This window comes from Triplophysa rosa, linkage group LG22, assembly GCF_024868665.1.
Source record: "Triplophysa rosa linkage group LG22, Trosa_1v2, whole genome shotgun sequence".
Lineage (NCBI taxonomy): Eukaryota > Metazoa > Chordata > Actinopteri > Cypriniformes > Nemacheilidae > Triplophysa > Triplophysa rosa.
In genome coordinates, this window is record NC_079911.1 from 5,078,030 (window position 1) to 5,100,327 (window position 22,298).

The following is a 22,298-nucleotide window of genomic DNA, read 5'->3' on the forward strand; positions in this document are numbered from 1 at the left end:
AAAGTCATACATGTTTTGAATGGGTGAGGAAAATAAAACTTTCATTTTTGGGTGAACAATCGCTAAAATTTAAATATGCATTTTGACTGAGACTTAAGATCCAAAAGGTATGTTCTTCACCATGCTTGCTATTTAGGGAACATTGGTTGCCTACTTGAAAAAGGCAAAGCACATTTGAATTGATTCAAATTCCAACAATAACCTTGAGACAGGTTTGTTTTAATTGAGCAAATATCTATATTACTTTTCATTTCAATTTTATTTATTAAATATTTATTTATTTCTATATATATATTTTACTCTAAATAATTTGTTCACTAGCTCATTAAAAATGTACAATTTTAATGGCATATATTTTTTATATTTATTATTATTTGATATCTAATATAATATCATTTGATTTTTTTATTCATTAGCATTGATAATTTGACATCAAGGTGTGTTTTTCGTATTGTTTTGACAATAGAGTCACTTTTACTTGAAACACACATGGTAAACAGCAAACACAGAGAACAAGCCTTTGAGAACTGAGAGAGACTCCACTAAGCCTCTGGAAGTAAAAGGTGAGGTTCAGTGGAGCTGTACTCACGCTGAGCCCATGAGCTCCATACTGCCGTCCGTCTACAACGCTAAAGGCCAGAGATATCTGACTGCCATTGAGAGTGGCCAAAGACCGAGACAGACCTCTCTGAACACAGATGAGACATGCACACACAGACACATGCATTCAATGACAACATCTGTGAGCATGCATTACAGTCGAATACAGGTGAAAACATGCAAGGGTTAGTGCAGGCTAGCTCATGTGTTAATATCCAAACACAAACATGCAGAACAACAGTGTAAGGAGAGATATGAGAAAACACGTGTGTAGTTAATGGTGACTAAAGGTTTGAAGGGTTATTATAGTTGACTAAATAAAAATAAAAGTACAAAAACATTTCTGTTAAGGTAAATCAAATAAAATATAGGTGTGCATATTAGAAAAACTAATTTCAGTTAACTGCTTAAGCATCATTTAAAATTTTCATTTAGTCTTGAGTTTAAGCCAGAGTTTTTCAAACTGGGGGAGCACAGTTTTTTTTTACAGTGTACCTTTCCTGAAACCTTGTAGAGTGTTCTAGCACCAATGGTCAAATGCTAAAAACAATCCTACCTTCTCCATTTTCTTGGCTTCAATGTGCCTCATGACCTGATCTCTCCAATCTGCAGGAACCCTGCCGCCTCCCCCAACCGGACCGTCCAGCAGTGAGTGCTCGGACTTCACCCTCATACTGGGCCTCTTGCTGGGGCTGCCGTGCTGGTAGTTAAAGTCGCTGACGGACATGGTCCTCTCCGGAAGCTCGTGCGGTGGAGGCCTGGCGCTTTGAGGCCGGGGAGCGTTGGGTCCGTCCATGCTGTATGTGCGAGCTGACAGGGGTCTGTGAAGAGCCTGGCTCATCTGAAGGGGTCCACGGCCGGCCGCGTGAATGTCCCTGTAGGTCATGTATTCGCCCTCCATTCCTGGCATGCGCCGCAAATCCGGCATGCATATGGGGGCGCCAGACGAACCGCTACCTTGTCTCTGCAAGGTGCCACGCTGGCCACTAGATGGCAGCATCCTTTCTTTTGCCCAAATGTCTGGGGTCTTAGGTGGGCCCCATTGTTGGGGCTGGGGATAGGGAGGGGCGTTGTTACGGTTGGAGTAGTTGGTGTTGGCCAGGGAGTGCTGCGGCGGCAGGTAGGGTTGCTCGGGAGTAACGGGGGTGCGTTGGCTCCATAGATTGTCTTTGGGCGCGGCGCTACAGGCGTACTGGACATTGTACTGCGGCGGGGGGCCGGCAGGGTAACGGGCGGTGCTAGCTGGAGGTTTAGAGCTGGACAGGAGGTCAGAGGAGGACGCTGAAGAACCAGGGTAGATCTGCAATTGCTGGTCGTTGAGCAAAGAGGCAGATTTTGAACGAACGATGCTCTGGCCTTGAGCACCAGACAAAGATGTTCTGGCTGCACACGCCACCTCGTACGGGGGGCTTTCACCCTCGATGGAGTACAGCTTCATTCCGCCAGCGTCCATGTTGGCGATGCTTTGAGATTTCACAACGGGGGCTGGTGGACATTTCTTCTCTGGTGACAGCTCCTCTGTGCTACGAGAAAGACTCATATCGCTCAACGCAGTCACGCCCGTCGAGACGGTCCTAGTAGTCTCATACCTCAAGGGAACTTGATCCGTTCGTCCATAAAAATTTTCTCCAGACTGGGTTTTTGGAAGCCTATTCCCGTTCTCAAGGTTCTCCAGTGATACCGTGGCGTTGTTGTTGCTTGACTCTTTAGGGGATGAAACTTTGGTCCTCTCCAGGTCCTCGTACGACACCATGTTGTCAGGTGGTAATTTGGCCACGTTCATGTTGATCTGATCCCACTTGCTGTACTGGTCCCTCATGCCGTTGTTAATACCCTTCTCAATGAGGGCAAGTCTCTCCTCCATGGTGAGGTTGTAGTCGGCCATCTTGTCTGATTTGCTTTCGTAGCTCTGCTGGTTTTTCAGGATGGTCTGCAGGGACATTTCTGAATCATTACCATTCTGAAGTAGAGGAGTCGTTTGCTTCAACTGGTTCAGGTTTTCATCCTCTTGCCTGAGATTGATGAAAATAAAGCAAGTCAATGCAAGAATCTAGTACAAAACAAGCGCGACAAATTATTTGATGATTTTGATTACAAATGATTACAAATGATTACAATTACAATGCACATCACACACAAATATTGGGTAAAATCTTAATGCCTGTAAACTGAGCTATTTTCCATACTTTATTGATATTTAGTTCAAAGACTATTTTGACAGCAGCTCTGACACAAATTTTATTGCGTCTATGAAACTCATACACAAACATTGCTTCAGATCATATTCGTAGCTAAAGAAATATGTTTTTGTACCCTTTCTTGGGGACGAGGGGCATCTTGGACTCCCTCTCTGGGGTGCAGAGGGAGTTGTCCTGACTGCTGTCTGTGGTTAATGACACGGAATCAGACATGCGTGAGGGCGATGAACAGTTGCTGTTGTTCTGGTTGCTGTTGGCAACCGTCTCGTCCAGCAAAGAGTCTGCATCCTTTCCATCATCTTCACCGCCAGACAAGAAAAACATCATTAATATTGGTAGAATCTCTTAAAAGATCATATCACAAGGAATGAGAATTCGCTTTGATCTACGAGAAAAGACCTTGATTTTTACTTGAAAGATGAAATGCAAAAAGCAATATTTGACCCAACAGACACCTATTGTGTGCAAGGGTTAAGCACATGTGAAGCGGGAATTTCACAGCAAAAAAAAAATCGCTCCATTTAATTGTAATATTAATCAGGGGAAGTGAAAGAGTAGATCTTACCCTTTTTGTCCTTGCTCAGGGCCACTACTTTAGGCTGGTTAATGGAGATCTCGATGAGTGGAGGTCTCATCTCGGCAATCTTCATTTCCTCCTCCTCAGACGACAGCTCCTCTGAGTCCTGACCACACAAAAACATCACTATGAGACACCCAAATTCAATTCATAACATCATTCGCATACTTCTGGAGTGATAAGCTGAACTCATTTTCATATTCATTCGTACCCAATGATATACTCGAATGAAACAGCATGTCTGGACATCATTAAATCACCCACAGAACAATATGAAGAAATCTTTTCTGACAGGACCTTCACATCTACTCGCAGTAAGTGAACAATATGTGACAGCAGCTAATTTAATTTATTGTATCCAATTTCAAAGCCCTGACCCTAAAAAAGGCAGATCCCAAAGCATGCTGTGTCCCGTTTTACCATCATGTTTTGTATTTATTCTCTCTTACATGTGCCCATGTTAACTAAGTAATGTAGAAAATGTTTAAAATAAAACTACAATGTCAAGCATTGTCAAGCAGGGTAATCTTATGTTAAGTACAGTTTAACCAAATTCATTATTTACCGTCCCTTAGATCATTTTAGGCTGAGACTTAAAGGTATACTTCACCCAAAAATGAAAATTCTGTCATCATTTACTCACCCTTGAGTGGTTCCAAACCTGTATAAATGTTTTCATAAATTTTGTTCTGATGAACACAGAGAAAGATATTTGGAAGAATGCTTATAACCAAACAGATCTTGCCCCCCATCGACTCAAATCACTTTATAATTTTTTTTTGTTCTGTTGAACACAAAAGAAGATATTTTGAAGAATGTAGGACAGCAAACAGTTCTAGGGCACTTTTGACTACCACTGTATTTTTTCCTACCATAGTAGTCAATGGGGGGCAAAATCTGTCTGGTTATAAGCATTCTTCCACATATCTTTCTCTGTGTTCATCAGAACAAAATTTATGAAAAATTTTATACAGGTTTGAAACAACTCGAGGGTGAGTAAATGATGACAGAATTTTCATTTTTAGTGAACTATTCCTTTAATGATGATTGACTGATACTGTCTTCCATGTAACAAAAAAGGTACAAGACTCCTGGTTGCTTAAAACATGTTTAAAAGCACCTTTTGTTATTTCAATACTTTCAATATTTGAAAAAATACAAATACAAAAAATAATTACTTTGTGTTTCAAGAAAGAAAGTCAAACAGGTCTAAAATATCAAGGCGAGTAAATAACGAAATTTTCATTTTGGGTAAACTATACCTTAGAGGTCTAATGTGTCATTTTTGGAGGATCTATTGAGGGATGGAAATGCAATATAATATACATAATAAGCGATCACTTATTTATCAGCATGAGACATGCGTGTGAACAGACTAAAATGCGTGTGTCTCGCGGTGAATGCGTGAGACTTGAGAGCCCTGAAACATTAATAGAGTTTAGCGGGCTGTGCGTCAGTAATAAGGGTCCGTGGGGAAACGCAGCGCTCCGTGTGTACTGTAGTTAAATCGATTAAACGAGGCTTCGAGGCAACACAAATTGCCTCGATGATTTTTTGTATTCGAATAACTCGAGTTACTCGAGGAATCGTTTCAGCCCTAATACATAACTATGTCTTCAGAGGTGTATAAAGACCTTACATAATGAAGCGTTATGTTTTTATTACCTTAGAATGAGCTCTTTCTATCTACATACACAACGGTCCCCTTACATGGAATTCGCCATGTTTTTTCTACAGTAGCCCTAAACATACAAACTGCTCGACAGAGCACATTTCATAAATACGTTATCTCCTTTAGCAAAGAAGTTAAACGTGACAACATCTTATTCCTGTGTCAGCCACCGTAGTGCTTCGAAAGGGAGGGGGGGTGGAGTGAGCCATATGTTGCAGTTCGCAACCTCTAGATGCTGCTAACTTTAATACAATGGACCTTTAAAGTAAATAGAATGTAGGGCTGTGCACAATTAATCGCGATTACCAATAAATTATGCTGAAATCAAGCTGGCTCGATTATGCAAGGCATCGATCATTTTTTTATGCGTAGCTTGTCTCTGGGATCAGTAGGAAATGCTGCTCGATCTAAAAGCAGTGCGAGTTTGAGTCGCTTATAATGTGCATTTGAAAAAGCAACATCCGTCAAACATGATCATTATAAATATACTTCATTATCATAATAATACCTGATGAGGCTTGAGGAACAGTGATAAAAAACATGTCCTTAGGCATTTCCTAGAACTACATGTTATAGTCTTCTTCTGCAGTGCGTATTTGGAGTTTCTGCACGAGAGCGCCTTCTAGCTTTCAGGTGCAGCAGCATTTTACCGTACTTCACTCACAAGCTGTGCATAAATCACGTGATATATATTTTGGTTAATCGTGCACAGCCCTAATAGAATGTATTTTTTATTTATTTTATTATATTATGTATAACATATAGATAATAGTATATATTATAGCTATTGTCCTTCTGAAACCTTGTATCTACATATTTTGTCATTTTAATTTTTTGCCATAAATCATTAGTATTATCAGCGTTTATGTTTGTCACTGGGTTTTGCAATATCCAACCAATACATTTAAAAAGTGCTCGTAAACTTTGACAACACAATATTTGATCATTTAAAAAGTGGTGTTTTTTCCATACATCATATATATTATTAATTAGCATAAAAATGCTAATAATGCTAATAACACTTAACCCATTTGATCTCTTACCTCGAGGGTGTCATCATGGTTAACCATAGTTGTCATGTTGTCTGAGGTCTTGAGAGGAATCCTCTCAACAGTGTAGTCCATTGTGTCTCGTGGTTCATGGTTTTGGTGAAAGTTCACATTTGCTTTGGGCTCCATCCCATTGGTGCACGGACCTTCAATCACCTGATGTAAAACAAAACATTCTGTTAGCCCAACAAGTGTGCCTAGTATCCCATTATATATTCTTTTTTACACAACCAACAATCCATTGATCAAATTATCAGCAGTGATAGATACCCAAAAGATAAACAAATCGACTCTTGCACGTGATCCGGCGTTAGGAAATGCTCCTGGTAATGTTCATAAACCAACCTTCACTCCAACATCCTGCACTCCAATATGATTCCTCTCGCTGACTCTGCTCTCTCTTCCTGCCTCGTCACCGGACTCGTCCTCTTTCAGTCTGTGAGCCACAGACTGAGCTGTTTTCACCATGTTCTTCAGCTCATCGGGATACGGCGTGGGGTAGCGTTTCAGATTGCCCTCCTGTAAACACACAGTTCATTCAGTAACAATGCACGTTAAAGGGATTGGTCACACAAAAATGAAAACTCAAAAAAAGTTGTCACAAGCTTTCTCGGACACCCACAAAGACTATTGTTCTGTTTTTTTTAAGCCCATCGAGGGCGACACCGGCACTCTGAGAGGCGATAGTGTCGCTCCATCAGACAGAGACAGCTTGGGACTCTGCATGCGTTCCTGGCACTACATACTAGCCAGACAGCCATATTGAGTCATCAGGGGTGCAAGACAGCGAGCGAGTGGGAGGGAACGAGATACAGAGTATGTAATATCAGAGAGAGAAAAAGAACGAGGCGAACGTTGAACGCTCGAGGGCTCTCGAGACAGCGAGGGCTTCCGTGTCACTTTCCGACAGGAGTCACGGCAGAGCTGCAGCTTTAATGAGATTTCCACTGAAATACGCTGAAGCTCAAGCTATGACATGCTGACAAACTAGGTGAGTGTGAAACTTCATACATCATACTGCTGTTGATGGAAGAAAAAAAAAAATCGAACTTCCTGAAGCACATATGACTCATGCAAATCTGAACCGCCGTTCCCACCTGAGGGAACTCGCACCTTCATTGTTTCATGTGATCCGGAAGAAATGACATGCCCCGTCTTGCTGACTTCAGTGAAACTTGTAGAGTTTCCAGCGCTAAAGCAGTAATGTAAAGTTGCGCTCATGGATATTTCGTATCGTTCATACTAAAAACTGTGTTCTGCTTCAACATGAACATTAAAATGCGACTTTGTTTCCACCGGTGCATCCAATCAAGAGCTGGGGATTTCAGACAACGCTTGTCATTTATGTGCAATATGCATTAGACAGTCAGTAAACATGGGTGTGTTGTCTGATGCGAAGACGGGTTAAAGGTAAACTTTGGAGACAATGAATTGTTTGTGTATGAATTGCACTGCTATACGTAGCACATGAGGGAGTATTTTGTGTAAATAAATTCTGTCCCAATTACAGTCCCTATGAAATCAAGTTTGAGGTTTTTTGCGTTTAGAACGAATGTTAGCCTTTGGGATATCTATGAAATAGTATGCTTGAATCAAAACACTGACAAAATTCACATTGTGAACAAAAAAGATGAAAACATTTTTGTCAGAAGTGAAAAAGCTGCTCATTTGTAAGAGCGCCCATTACATCATAACATGGAAAACATGGAAAGCCAGACGAAAAACTCACCAATGGCAGCAAAGCGCTATGTCATAAATGGCGAGGAAAGAGTTAGAAGCGTTTATACGACAACTTTTTCAACTAAAAATGAAAAAACTTTGTTTTGGCTGCTCATTTACATGACAAGGCGTTTTGTGGGACTGGGTTTCAAAGTTGACCCTATCAGATGCGAGAGGGCCACATGACTAGACATTCTGATGCTGCTTGGCTCCGCCCACAATCAACTCTAACCTCTCCAAACATTTGCATGCACAACGAATATATTAAACCAAACTACATATATTTATTCAGTATATGTGTGTGTGGGTGATTGTAACATTGCAGAAAGAGCGAGCGACATAGAGCAAGAGATAGAGCACGCGATAGACAGGTAAGCACAACAGGAAATAGAAATGGAAAAGGCACCCTGGGCAGAAGCGGACAGTGGGAACTGACCCGCGTGGGCGTCTCCCTCTCGTCTTTGTCCTCGTCACATTCAAACGCCACTTGTGCCCGCTGCTTGCGTTGCTCCTCCCACAGGGACGGGTTAAAGCTCTCGCTGTCAGAGTTGGGCACATCTGTGAGAGAGAAGCCAAGAAACCATTAACAAATAATCAATATAACACACCACCATCTGTGGATAACAGGCGACACATGAAGGGGATCCTGCAAAAAAGATTTGGGGAAGAAAACGCGTGTGGTGCTTCCCTGTGCAAATCTCACTGCCATGATGCTGTGGTTGGTTGCCGGGGCGTGTTTTTGTGGGCTTTGCTATGCAGCAGTCAGGGTGTTCTGAATGGTTGTTAAATGGTTGATATATAGTTGTGTACTGGCCCAGTCCACACTAGGGTCTCGGTGACATTCTATTTCCTCAATTTGACTTTGGTTCTAATAAACGTATACTATTCAATACTTTTCTAAGATGTAAGTTTTAAAGATCCTGATAATGTCTGTTCCAAATAAACATCCACTTTAGGCCCATTCCAGAAAAACTGCATGGATAAAAGTTTTCATCTCTGTGGGCCGCCCGTATAAGCATTCGTTTGGGCTTATGAGATCATCTTGTCTCGTAGACGCACAAACTGCTGCGTTTCCCAAGCTCCATCACACTAACATACTGAAGCAGACTCCAGAGAGCTTAAGAGCCAATGAGTTCACATCGTGAAGAGTTTAATGTAGAGTTGCTAGGAAACAGGTTAAGACTTATTAATCTTTCCCCCTCTGGATTCCATTGAGCCGCCCATTTGTTTTTTGCACAGTTCAACTCCCGGCAACACTGCTGTCTCAGAACGAAAACAACAACCAGTGACATGAATAATCCAGATGGCAGATAGCAAGAGAAGCTTGATGTTACAGACTTGATTTTAAAGTGGAAAAGCCGATATCTTTCATGTACAAGAGAATTTTGTAGAATTTTTGTCTCGTTTTTCACCACAAATAGCTTAAACATTGTTAAGTCAATACACATTTACTTGAAAGGCGAACAAGAAAAAATATAACTGGCAACAGTATAAGAAAAATACACTTAATTCAATTAATTTTATTCAAGTTTATTATCATCTTTCCCCAATGGCAGATATTTTTTCTTGTTTCAAGCTGATTTTATTTTAAAACCTTATTTCAGAAAGCAAGTTTTAATATCGTCAAGGACATTTTGCTTCTCAAGAAAAATGTGTCTTGATTTTAAAAATTTTAGATATATTTGGACTGAAAAACAAGATTCTTTATGCTGAAAATGCCTAAACGGGTCCATGTGAGGATTTGTCGTTGATGACACCAAAATAAATCACTACTAATTATTTCTAGTCCTTGAATCTGATTGGACGAAAACTGTTTGTGGGTCATGATGTAAGACCAGAACAGAACTGGAATATTTTATTGTGTTGAACTTATCACGTCGTTTGTTGCCATAAATATAAAGCATCAATCGCTAAATAATTTAGCAAATATATTATTTCGCATGGGAGACAATTATTAACCCACTGCAGTCATTTGAACGAATGATGGATGTAGAAACTTTTTGAAGCTTTGTCCTGTTGACCCCCATAAAAATATAACATGAAGGCATTTTACTACAATCATTTGTACATAATTAAATTATTAATAAAAATAAGTCAATTACGAGACTTTAAATATGCATGACAGACATTTGCACAAGAGAACCTGTTGAGGTGGATAGAGGTTATAGATGAATACTCACATTCTTCATTTCTGCTCTGTTGAGGAAACATGTAGTTAGTGAGAACAGTCTTGTGTGTCTCTAAATCCTCTTCTTTCTGTAGAGGAATCAGCGGCTTTGACTGCAACAACACAACATACAAGAATTTGTGATCAGTGAACAGTTTAAAAAGTGTTGATTCTCACATACAATGCTTTTATCACAGGTGGTCACAGAACGGCTTTATTGATGCTTGTAGTGGGCATCCCATTAAGATGCCCTAACTGGTTGGCTGCAAAAACGGCCAAAACCATTGTTTGAAACAAGGTCTCGAACAACAATCTGTTCTGCCTACACTGTAAAATAATGCCATTTTCTGTCAGCTGGAGTGAAAAATTTTTCCTGTAAAATTACAGAAAATAAGGATATATAATAAATTGCTTTGCCCGTTTTTCTTGTAAATTTGCTGTCTTTTTCTGTAATTTTACAGTTTTTGACGGCATTTAAAAAACAAACTGTAAAAAATTATATCTTGTAAAAAAAACAGAAATTTTCTGGGGCGCCCGAAATAAACAGTAAAATAACGGTTTTCCCCTGTAAAAATCTTATGTTTTTACCGCATTTCAAAAATACATTAAAAATCTGTAAAAAAAAACAGTAAAATTCAGGGGTTTTTTTACATTTTACGTAGAAAATCTGTAAAAAAACCCCCAGAAAATTCACTAAATGACGTCGTTTTTTTTTAACAGCGTATGTTGCTTCAAATCATCTCAAAATGAAAACTAGCCACGTCCGATTTCTTGTTGCTGTATATTGCTGTCTAAAGCCCATTACGTCAATATCATAACATAGGAAGTTAAGATCATGCAGATCAATTCTCTTTATGCGGAACTGGTTTTAAACTTCAAGAACACATCGAGCCGCTGATGTTCCAGCTGAGCTTCATGTGTGCACTCCTCAGCGTATTTAGTCCAGTTAATTCACAGAGTACTCATAAGTCTCATGCCATATCGAGACCCGCAACGGTTTTATTATTTCATAGCAGTGCGGTTCTCATGTTCAGCTGCCTTACTTTGCTGGTTTGGTTATAACAAGAATATCTGGATATGATCACAAGCTGTCCTATCAACACACTTCTGGCATGCAGCACTGAGTAATATCTCAAAGTCCGCATGAAATGCTAATGCTGTCTGTTTTACACTTATGTAATTTAAGCTTGCAGTGGATTGTTAAAGGGATAGACCAGCCAAAAAAAACTGAATATTCGAATATTGGTTTATTTAAATTAAGTTAATAATGACGTAATTTGTAACGTTTTTATTTAGTTACAAACGTTTTTATTTAGTCACAATTTCACATCAAGCTTATAATTATCATTAAATATTCATAATACATTAATATTATATCCTGTATATCGTTTTTTATGTTGAAAAAATAGAAAAATACATAAAAACTCCATTTAAACCTGCGCGGAACGGTATAATACAAAAAGAAAACAGACAAAACAAAACGAACAAAACGCAACGTATATCGACAGTCTGTGATATATGGTTATCTTGTTTATTTTGTTTTGCATGTTCTTGATAAGAAAAACAAGCATATAGGACTATTTTACTCTGGTGAAAGTCTGTTCAACAAGCCGACGGTTAACAAGCCGACAGCATAGAAACGCGCTGCTCTTCTCTAACTCCCGGTAACAAAACCCAGATCTGACAAGAATACCTGGCTTTATTGTTTATAATGTTGATAATAAATAAAGTAAACGGGCTTGATACCTCATGCCGACTGTTAAGATCCTAAAAAATAGCCCGCAACAAAGACGGAGCCATAGTGCTTGATTCCCTGATTACGTGATCGTCATCAGAGGAAGATATTCTGCTGATCAGCACGCATATAAATATTGTTTTCTTTGTCGTTCACGGTCAGTGTCTGTCTTGTTTAGCTTTGCATTGGATTTGCATCAATAAATAAGGTAGGCCTATTTATTCCAACTAAGGTAAGGAATTACAGCGCGTTTTAAAACAAACAAAAAAAGCATCCGTGCAAATTTATTTAGGCCTACAGGCTGTAACTTGAAGGCGACGACCCTATTTGAACTTCTAGAAGAACTTCTAAGGCCAAATTCATTAACATTTGTTGCAGTGAAATGTACATTTTCATGTTTCAAGTTGTTGAAATTAGCATTACATAATATATTTTTAACGAACGAATATGAATTTACTAAGAACAACCGCTGCAAACAAGTAATGGTAATAAATGAATTATTGTTGTTAATCATTTAATATTACGTTGATATTTTTATACCTAATGCAAGTAATGTTAACGAATTCTGTGGCTCACCAGTTTTGAAACATTTTAATATGGTGATGTGAGCCAAGCATAAAACTCGATCCGGGCATCCAGTGTGTAAACTTAAAATATTTAAACTAGCTTGCAATCTGAGTGAACAAAGATTTAGGAACACATACAAATGATTTTTTATATTTTCTGTACATTAAAAAATCATCACAGAAGAAGTGAAGAAGCGTTAAATAAGACCTGACTCTAAGGTCTTCTGTAACAGTAACTTAACCTTGTGGTGACGCAGTTTTATTCTTATGAAAAATAGGAATATTCGAATAGCATTTTTAATATTCGAATAGTTATTGCGGATCAAATATTCGAATATTTGAATATTCGTGCACATCCCTAGTTTAAATGTCTTTGTTCTGTTGAACACAAAGAAATATTTTTGGAAAAATGTTAGCAACTGAGATTTCTGGGGCACCATTGACTACCATAGTAGAATTTTTTTTTAAATTCTTTAAAATATCAAATTTTGTGTTCAACAGAACAAAAAAAGATACAATAATTTTTCCTACTATGGTAGTTCTGTATGGAAGTTCAACAGGCCTCACTTCATATACTAAAATGTTTTTAAATCTATTGTTGTTTTTTATTGTTGCCTTAATCTTTATTGCATTACGTGGTGTTAAATTATTCAACAGCTTATGCACAACAAGTAACATTTGCCAAAAACATTCCAACCAATTGATTTTTAAAATCAAAATAATGTGCACTGATGAATTGTGACAAATGATCCAGAAACACTTTTTTAAAAATAAATGCTGTCAATTTAGATTTTATGTTGACTTGAAAATAAAGCAATGTGCGATGGACCTCGGAGGAGGGAAGATTAAGCGTGTGGGAGGGCAGGTGAGTGTTATATCCTCTTAATGTTAGTCACAGGCTTGAAAGCCACTTGAAGGTAACTCAGACATTCAGTGACAGATCACCCACACACACTCTGAACTGCACCCATGGAACATCAAACCACTCCACAAACAGCACAGATCCTTTTAAAGGACAAGCATTTGATGAGTATTTTTGGTAAGTGACTGTGTTGGATTATTGTGAAATATCTAAATGTGTTTTAAAGTCAATTAAAGCGCTTAGAATGCTAATATCAATTTTTCAAAGGTCATTTTTGTAATGACAACTCCGTTTTGACATTTGTGTAGCGTGTGATGCAGGCTTGTCACATTGTAACAACACTTTGCTTTAGACCGACAAAAACTTCACTTCCTTAAATGTATACAGTAAGCTTTCCTCATTCTTCATTTTAATTGGCTGGATATTAGATTCCAATCATTTAGCATCATATACCAGATTTCCAAAAAGCCGTCTTGAATCAATCTGACGTATCTGAGCTCCACCCACCTGGTTTTCAGACAGCCACATTGCAGTCATCTGGTTGAGTTTAGTGAAACTGTACGGAAGATTCCTCAACCTGTCAATGAAGAAACTTCAGTCAGTGTCCCATTAACTCAAATTTCTTTGCATACCTTATAGGCTATTTTTTTAAATGAGGTGCTGCTGTGTAAGATGTGATGTGAGGTTTGGCCGTGTGTGCGGCACAGGGGAACGTACTTGTTGTCGCTGAGATTGATGACCTTGAGTTTCAGCATGTCGCCCATCTCCTCCGGCAGAAAATCCAGCTTGTTGGAGTGCAGGAAGAGCACAGTGATGTTCTTCAAACAGCCCATCTGTCAGACACACAAACACACGTCATAGCTCCACAGAGAGGAGGGACAGAGACCTATATCTGTCGCGACAGGCTCTTTGATCAGAATGCCGGATCGATGAGGTGGTGAAATGCTCTTCAAACGCTTATCGACAGGGGGATGTCAATACAGTTCTCAGATAAGAACCATACTGACAATGTTAGAATTCTAAAACACGCCTCAATACAGACATCTAAAATATATCACACATGTTCGGGTCGAATGTGAAGTTTGACTGACCTCTGAAGGCATGTGCGTGAGCAGGTTGTGGTCGGCAGCTAACGTTCGCAGATTGACACACTCGCCGACGGAAGCGGGAAGGGCTTCGATCTCATTGAAGCTGCAGTCGAGCTCTTCCAGAGCAGTGAGACTAGAGAGAGAAAGAGCAACACATGATTTACCAGTACAGATTTTTCAGATCAGAACATTGAACCAGGTTTAACATTACTAGCAATATTAAATCCAGTTTAACAGCGTTTTTAATGAATGTGTATAATGTGTCGATTGATACGATGGAAAGGTCAAACTAACAAATCAACTCCCTCTGTTTGGGATTTCATCATCATAGTCATCACATCACAACCATTTGTCACCAATAACCTTGATACTTTTTTAACATTTGTCAAATGTCTTTGGTGCTCCTTCATGAGTAGGCCTAATATGCAGGTGTGCTGAATAAATTATGGTGGAAGACAAAAAAACATTCATGTTTTCCATCTGGTTTATGTTGTTCTGTGAAATATGCAGGTGAACATATTCTGAACGGATTTTCCAAAACTAATCCCCATGCAAAATCTGATATTTTGACACACATCCAATTTTCTTGTCCCGTCTGCTTATATCCACGTAGAACGTAGCTGACTGTGTTAATATTATTAAGCTCAAGAGAAGCATTTTTGAGTTTTCTAAGGCCACATCCACACGAAGCCAGAGCTTTGCCTATCCGATCTTTTCACGGCATTTTCTCGAGAAATATCTGTGTACACACGAAACCAACTCAAAACGATGTAGTGTAAACGGCAAATCAGTATGTGGCGCTGTAATGGGGTATATGCACACGGAGCGATGACGTCCTTCCGCTAAAATGTCTGCCAGCTCCGTTACGTCCAGCGCTAGTGCTGTCACGATACCAAACTCGGTACCAGTCGGTACTAAATGTGACGATACTTGCATTTCCCGCTATCATTTTGAGCGCTGTTGAACAGATTATGAAAGACCTCTGATTGGCTATTGTGTTTCCAAGGTCATCGGATATGTTTGAATGGCACTCTCTACCGAGCGCTTACACAGATACACACGGAAGCGTTTGATTTTTACTTTGATAGACTTTCAAACGCTTCCTGAAGCGAAATGCCTTGTTCCCTAACACGGATGCACATAGGATTACGATCAACAACGTGAGTCTAATTATTCCAACACTTCGCCATACGTCGATAACCAAAGGAGAAGCACTTTGTTTTAAGGTACATCAACAAATATGAAAAAAGCAAATTGAACTTTTGCTCTTACTAAAGGTATGATCACAGAGGCACTTAACAATGCTCACCCTTAGTGCTGTCGGTTCGCCGAAATTTGAATGTTTTCTTAACAAACACATCGTTATCACTTGGTGAAAAATCCCCTATGCTATGAGAGTGAAGCGACCTAGCTGGCAGAGATTTTAGCGGAACGTCATCGACCCGTGTGCATATACCCTATTCTGCCACAGAGATGCACTAAAAACGGAGAAGACTTGGAGCATGCGCATAAACTTTGCGCGCTAGGGAGATGACATCATCGTTTCAAAAAAATATACGGATCGCCTGTACACACGAAAATGCGGTTTCAGGCTCCCTTGACGTATACAGCTAATTGCGTTGTGGACGGCCTCTAAGACGCATTTGCACAGGAGCAAGAGCTCAAAACCAAAGCATCCTGATCATACACTGAAAGATTTCTGAAGATATCCTGCAATTTTGCTTGAATAATTTGTACGACTCTATAAACTGATACGTGGAATAACTTCATTTTGCCTTCACTTGTAGACTTTCAAGACTAATTTCAGACAAGATGACCAGATATCAGCAGGCTATAGATCAATTCATTTTCATGACTCTTCATCATTCATGATTCGTGATCCTGGAAAGCCTATATCAGACATGGATCAGATTTAGAACCACATCTGAACCACATAGCCCCAAACTGGACTGGGAAAAAGATTAAGATCTTGTGTGCTTTTGCCAAATGGCGAAATGCAGCTAATATGATGTGCAAATGTGTGTGTGACAGACAGGGCTGGGGAGTAACGAAATACATGTAACTCAACTACGTATTTAAAATACAAAATTCGATTAACTGTATTTCATTACGGTTAATGGGTGGTAATCAAATTAGTTACATTCAAAAAGTATTTTAGATTACCAAAGTGATTACTTGGAATTTTAATGTCATTTATTTCATTTAAACATTATTATAAACTGTAACAGGCAATTCATGTAAACAATCTGCAAAAGCATCCTAAACTACATGCCCATAAGTTTCATACCCCTTGACGAATATGCAAAATTTGAATAATTTTAACAAAATAAAAGGTATCTGGATTCACAGAAATGTTATGTTAATTTTATTTAGTACTGTCCTGAATAAGCTATTTCACACAAGTTTACATATACTCCAGAAGACAAACCGCCTGAATTTATACTAGTGCCATCAATCGATTAAAAAAAATAATCTGATTAATCACACATTTTTTCTGTGATTAATCACGATTAATCGCACATAACATTAATGTTTTAAAATATACTTTTACATTCAAATAATTTCACAGTTCTTATTAATTTCAATCTTCCCAGCCCTGGTGACAGGGATAGCAAATCCCATCAATCATTGTTAAACTCGAAACGCTTTACACGGTACGGTGTTATGATGCTGGTAACAAATCATGTCATAAATGATGAGTAATGGGTTTGTAATTATTTTCAATGTCTCTCTGATGATCAGAGTAGAATAAATATAAGATAATGTAAAAAATGTCTTGCATATTAAGTGCTCAAGTGTAATGTGGTTGAACAGCGACAGGATGTGGTTTATGTAACAGACCACCAGCCTGACATTAAAGCGTGGACTGCAGGAAACGGATATAAATAGCTTGGAAGCAGGCTACCGGTTTTAGCATCACCTTTCAAGATTAACATATCCACGCATATTTAAAATATATACAGTTTGATACACACACAGCTTTGTGGACTACGATAGTTGGATTCTTTCAAGTCGTATCATTAGAGATCTTAAACGTGCAGTGAACTAGGACCACAATTTGAACCCGAGCTTTTGTTATATAAGAGAGAATCGTATTCAAGCGAACATCCTGTACGTGTCAGACCTGAAAACACCGTTGTTACTGAAATAACAACTGTTATTGACACGAGGCTCAGCGAACGGCAGGTCCTGGAATGCACCTATCATAGATAGGTTGAACACTGCCTCCACAGAAGAATATCAACGCCTACTTCTCGAGCCCCGCCCACTGGTTCGCGCATGACAGTACTGAACACAAGCTGCATGGAACCAGATAGAGCTAGTGTAAGCATCATGCCGTTAAAGATCGCAAAATATTGTGCAGTGCCTGGTTGTGGAAGAACACAGTCGCTGCATAACCTTCCTTCAGATTCTGACAGTAGGAATGCGTGGTTAAAGTTCATTTTTAAAGACGTTCCAGCTCACGTGGGGAAAACATTGAGCGTTTGTTCACTTCATTTCAACGCTGATTCCTTGAACAAGTCTTTGCGGAGAGACTAAAATGAAAAAGTAGTGCTGTGCCGTCAATATTGGATCCGATAGGAATGGCGCAGCAATCTTATGTGAGTAAAACATATTTGTACTATGCGTCACTATTGCTTTGTTAGAGATCGCTTGATGTGCCCTGATAGTATTACCTGGGGACCTCTAGTCATTTGTAATAATTGTAATCGGCATCTCTGTGATTTGGCGGGCTCATATATCATTTTTCAAGGTTTTATCCACCGTTTGCGAATAACGGAGGCTGTTTTGAAGTGTTTTGATATTATTTCTGGTGCTGGGTCATTTTGGCCGGTAGTCTACCGTTTGTTTATTTATCATGAAAACTATAACATTTGAGACCCGCGATCGCGGTGATCTTCTGTCCGGTTCGCGGGTCTTAAATGCTGACTGAATGTGTGGTCATATATCACTAAACACCATACAACTATAGGCTATACAAACTATACGCAAAGCCTTGCCATCACATCCGGGAAATAAGTCCGTAAATTTGAGTAAAATCAAGTTACGTAACGTTACGTGTCTAACCAAATTCACAGAAGGCTCCAACTAAGTCAACTACGCAAGCTGCTATCCGATCATAGCAGTGGGCGTTTACTTCCAAGTCTTCTATGCGGCCCGCCCATAAAAACCGAGCGTTTCTCCAGCCGGCCTCAAAACCAGGGTAGAAAATAGCCTGTTACTTATTGATTTTGATGTTTTCGAATGTAAAAACCACACGAACGTCATAAGTAGACATCAGACAATAGTATAAAATGGCCAGTTCACGGCACCTTTAAAATGATAGATTCTAAGAGTCAATTATATCAGGTCAGAAACCGAAAGAAAATGACACAAACATCTACATTCTTACAGTAATGAGATGGAAGTGATCAGACATGAAAATAAGACTTAAAGTCTTCATATTAATGGCATGTGCTGTTAATGGATGTGTGTATAGCACCTGCTGCTCCGCAATCCCATAATGTGAAAGTGAAAGTAACCTATTTGTCTGGTATGGTGACCCATACCCGAAATGTGACCTCTGCATTTAACCCATCCAGAGAGTAGTGAACACACACACAGCAAGTGGTGAACACACGTACACCCGGAGCAGTGGGCAGCTATCACTGCAGCGCCCGGGGAGCAAGTAGGGGTAAGGTGCCTTGCTCAAGGGCTCAGTCATTACCCGCCGGCCCTGAGAATCAAACCGGCAACCTTCTGGTCATGAGTCCGACTCTCTAACCATTAGGCCACGACTGCCCCTAATGCACAGTCATCATTCACTTGGCAGTTCACAAGGTTTTGTATCAAAACAACCGAGACCGAAATGAAAGATTAACAGCGTTTATTCAGTGTGCTTTAAAACCCTGACTGGGATTAAAACCCAATCCTTGCAATCACATAGTCATAATTCCTAATCCCTCCTGGCAAATTTTCTTAACCCCAGAGTAGGAAATCTCATCTAACATAAGGGATAACTGGCATGTTTGGAAACAAGCTAAAAAAAAAGTTGGCGAGAACGAGGTGCAACGGTTGGCGTCTTTTTTTTATGGATTTAACACAGACTGTTTCCCTTTCTGTGAGTCTATATGGACGAGTACTTTTCTTCCTCACAGGCCCATTTCAAAGTTCATGGTTCTGCTCACTTCATCTAATAAAATAAAATCGGTCTGTTCCTCACAAGTATGGCTTCGGAAGACTTGAAATAAAGCACGGGAAGATAGTACTTGGACTACTTTTCTGTTACATATTTGGAGCTTGCTACAAGTTGCCATTTATTAGATTTTTCACAGCTGTTAGGACATCGCAAAGGATAGAAGTAAACACGCAGAACACTGGATAGGAGTTTTCCTTCATGTCAGCTGCATGTGCGGAACACTTGTCAGGGAAGAAAAGGCAACATGTTTTTGAGCACATTCACACCCAGCTGCAATTCAGGTAAAAATATTCTCAGAATGCACCTCGTGAAACATGGATTCTTTCTTCCGACCTTGCTTTTGATTAACGTGTGAGGGAGAGAGACAGTTCAGAAACCGACGTGTTCGACTTCATTAAGCGCTGTGCAGAACGATCAGTATATGACATTAGGGATGCACCGATACCATTTTTTAAAGACCGAGTACGAGTACCGATACTTTTTTCTGGTACTCGCCGATACCGATACCTATAACCAATGCCTGTATAATGTACAATTATGTTAATAAACCAGTATCTTACTGGTACATTTTTTTTCTTTTGTTTTTAGGTCTACTTAAATTTAAGTACTATTTTTAAATTAAGTTAAAAAAATTTATGATAAGTAGCACAATTTTACTAGCACATTTACTTCAGTTTGCTTAAGTAAACAATATACTCTGTGGTTGAATTATAAAAAATTCAAGGGGGGTGGTGTGGTAAAATGTGAGTGTATTATAACTTGTTCAAGTCAACCAGATTTTTATTTTGATGGGACGCCGCAAAGAGCATTTGTTTAAATTAACCGTACTTTTATTTTTGACGGATCGCCGCAAATGGTGTTTGTTATATGTTCGTGTCCTCGTGCAGTGATGCAGTGACGCAAAACAAGCAGAATACATATTTAAACAGTATCTGAATATTTCGTTAGCTGTTAGCGGTTCAGCGCTAATTTCTTGTTAGGAAATAATACATTTGCCAGATTCCGTGTCATTCCGTGTTGTACAGCAAATTCTGTTTTATGCCTGTATTCCTCTATTCCGTCCGCGTTTTCCGCATTGCGGAAATCATAGGGCTCGATGTATGTCACGTGAGGTATTGGTCTTTGGTATCAGTGTGTCATTACGAGTACATGAGCTTGGTATCGGGCCGATACCCGATACTGGTATCGGTGCATCCCTATATGACATCAATGTTCCATGAGAGCGTTTTAAAAGCACATGGAGCAGTCTGTCCCGCGATGCTTTTTTGCTGTTCGGTCTGCGCAACACTGAATGAAGTCAAACACACACTTTAGTTTGGAGACAGAGGCAGTGCATGAGCTCTCTGCTCGCTCTTTCCTGCACTTATCACATTCACCACTCATAAATCACATTAAATGTTCAAATAAATCTTTGGCAAAAATTTGTTTTACGCACTCGCACCAATGCGACCCTGTGAAATTTTACCTCGCACGTTATAAAAAAAAATGATCGCATTTGCGACCTGTTTTTAAGTACATCAACTTATTCTACAGAACCTGGCAAACTAAGCCTTTGCCAAACTTTGCCCCTAAAATCAGGACAGAAAATGTTACTACGCACATTCGTGTGTTCAGTATAGTGTTGTTTTTGGCGGCCTGTTTTAATTTTAGTTTTAGTCTAGTCATTGTGTCAAGCTGTCATTTTAGTTTTTATTAGTTTTAGTCACGTTCATACTCTTTTAAGTCTAGTCTAGTTTTAGTCGACGAAAACTGATGACATTTACTCTAGTTTTAGTCAATGAAAATTGTATTTTAGTCTCTTTTTAGTAATGCAATTCTATTTAACCCAGTCAATATAGTATAAGTACCTAGTAGTATAGATGAAACCAAAATTTTCTTTTAGCCAAACCCATTTCAAACAAGGTTATCTTATTATATTATTGTTACCTTATAGACTCAAGAATACATCCATTCCAGACACGGAAGATGCTCTGATTTGAATTTAAGGCCATCGGTAGGGGTGGGAATCTCTAGGCACGTCATGATGCGATTCTATTACGATTCAGAGGGCTGCGATGTGATGATAAAACGATTCTCGATGCATCTTTTTTCTATACAAATTTTCTTTTTCTTGCTGTGTGACTATTCAAATCAAAGTATTTGTAATTACCCAGACTGATTTTATTTCCAATATCCTTTATTAATAAATTAATAAAACAAATGGAAGTGATTTCGCAAGTCAACTGGAAGGTTACATTTGCCAGCATTGCAAAGAACCAACAGGAAAAGAGTGACTGCCCTCAGTGCCCTGTAGTAGCATACAGAATGCAGTAAATTAATGCAGACTTTCTTTGCACATAGCACTGGAGCTAGAGAGGTTTAAAGTTTGGTAGTACAGGCCAAACAGTAGGAGCACAAGTATAAATTGTCGGTTGTCATCATTTAAAAAAAATGATGCAAGTGCAGTTCATCATGAAAAGGCAGGTAACTGACAAAAGACATTCATGTTACATACAGATGGGTAAATTAGGGCCATATAATTTTTACACTATCTAAATTTGTTTAAATTTTTCTAATTTGTGTGTTTTTCCTTTTTTACTATACAATAGTGGTTATTTGTCCACATAAATTACTGTAGTATACTATAGTATTTTACTATAGTAAACTGCAGTAAAAAACTTTACTATAGTATACAGTGTTTATCAATTTACTACAAGGGCACTACAATTTTCAATAGCAAGTACTATAGTTCACTAAAGTATTTTTTGTCTGAGTGTTCAATTTAACGGGACTTTTATTTTGACGGGTCTTTGGGGAGACGCTTCAGTTTTTGTGTTTGCTGTTAGCTTCACTCAAACAGTAAACGCTTGTAAAATAAACTCTCAGAGCAACTGTGGAGATGAAGTT

At 39.0% G+C, this 22,298-nt stretch overlaps 1 protein-coding gene across 4 annotated transcripts in view; it reads right to left on the reverse strand.

Moving 5' to 3' along the window:
* Window positions 1–22,298, reverse strand: part of erbin (erbb2 interacting protein) — a 93,987-nt gene that overhangs the window by 5,694 nt on the left and 65,995 nt on the right. Inside the window, exons 11-21 of one of the 4 annotated variants that reach the window (XM_057320385.1) lie at window positions 14,237–14,366; window positions 13,863–13,978; window positions 13,653–13,722; window positions 9,996–10,095; window positions 8,222–8,373; window positions 6,442–6,615; window positions 6,091–6,252; window positions 3,364–3,481; window positions 2,914–3,097; window positions 1,157–2,612; window positions 590–688 (exon numbers count right to left, since the gene is read on the reverse strand). In XM_057320385.1, coding sequence (XP_057176368.1) covers window positions 590–688; window positions 1,157–2,612; window positions 2,914–3,097; window positions 3,364–3,481; window positions 6,091–6,252; window positions 6,442–6,615; window positions 8,222–8,373; window positions 9,996–10,095; window positions 13,653–13,722; window positions 13,863–13,978; window positions 14,237–14,366 — 2,761 coding nt within the window. The remainder of the gene's footprint in view (window positions 1–589; window positions 689–1,156; window positions 2,613–2,913; window positions 3,098–3,363; window positions 3,482–6,090; window positions 6,253–6,441; window positions 6,616–8,221; window positions 8,374–9,995; window positions 10,096–13,652; window positions 13,723–13,862; window positions 13,979–14,236; window positions 14,367–22,298) is intronic. The other 3 variants (XM_057320387.1, XM_057320388.1, XM_057320389.1) reach the window with 3 other exon arrangements.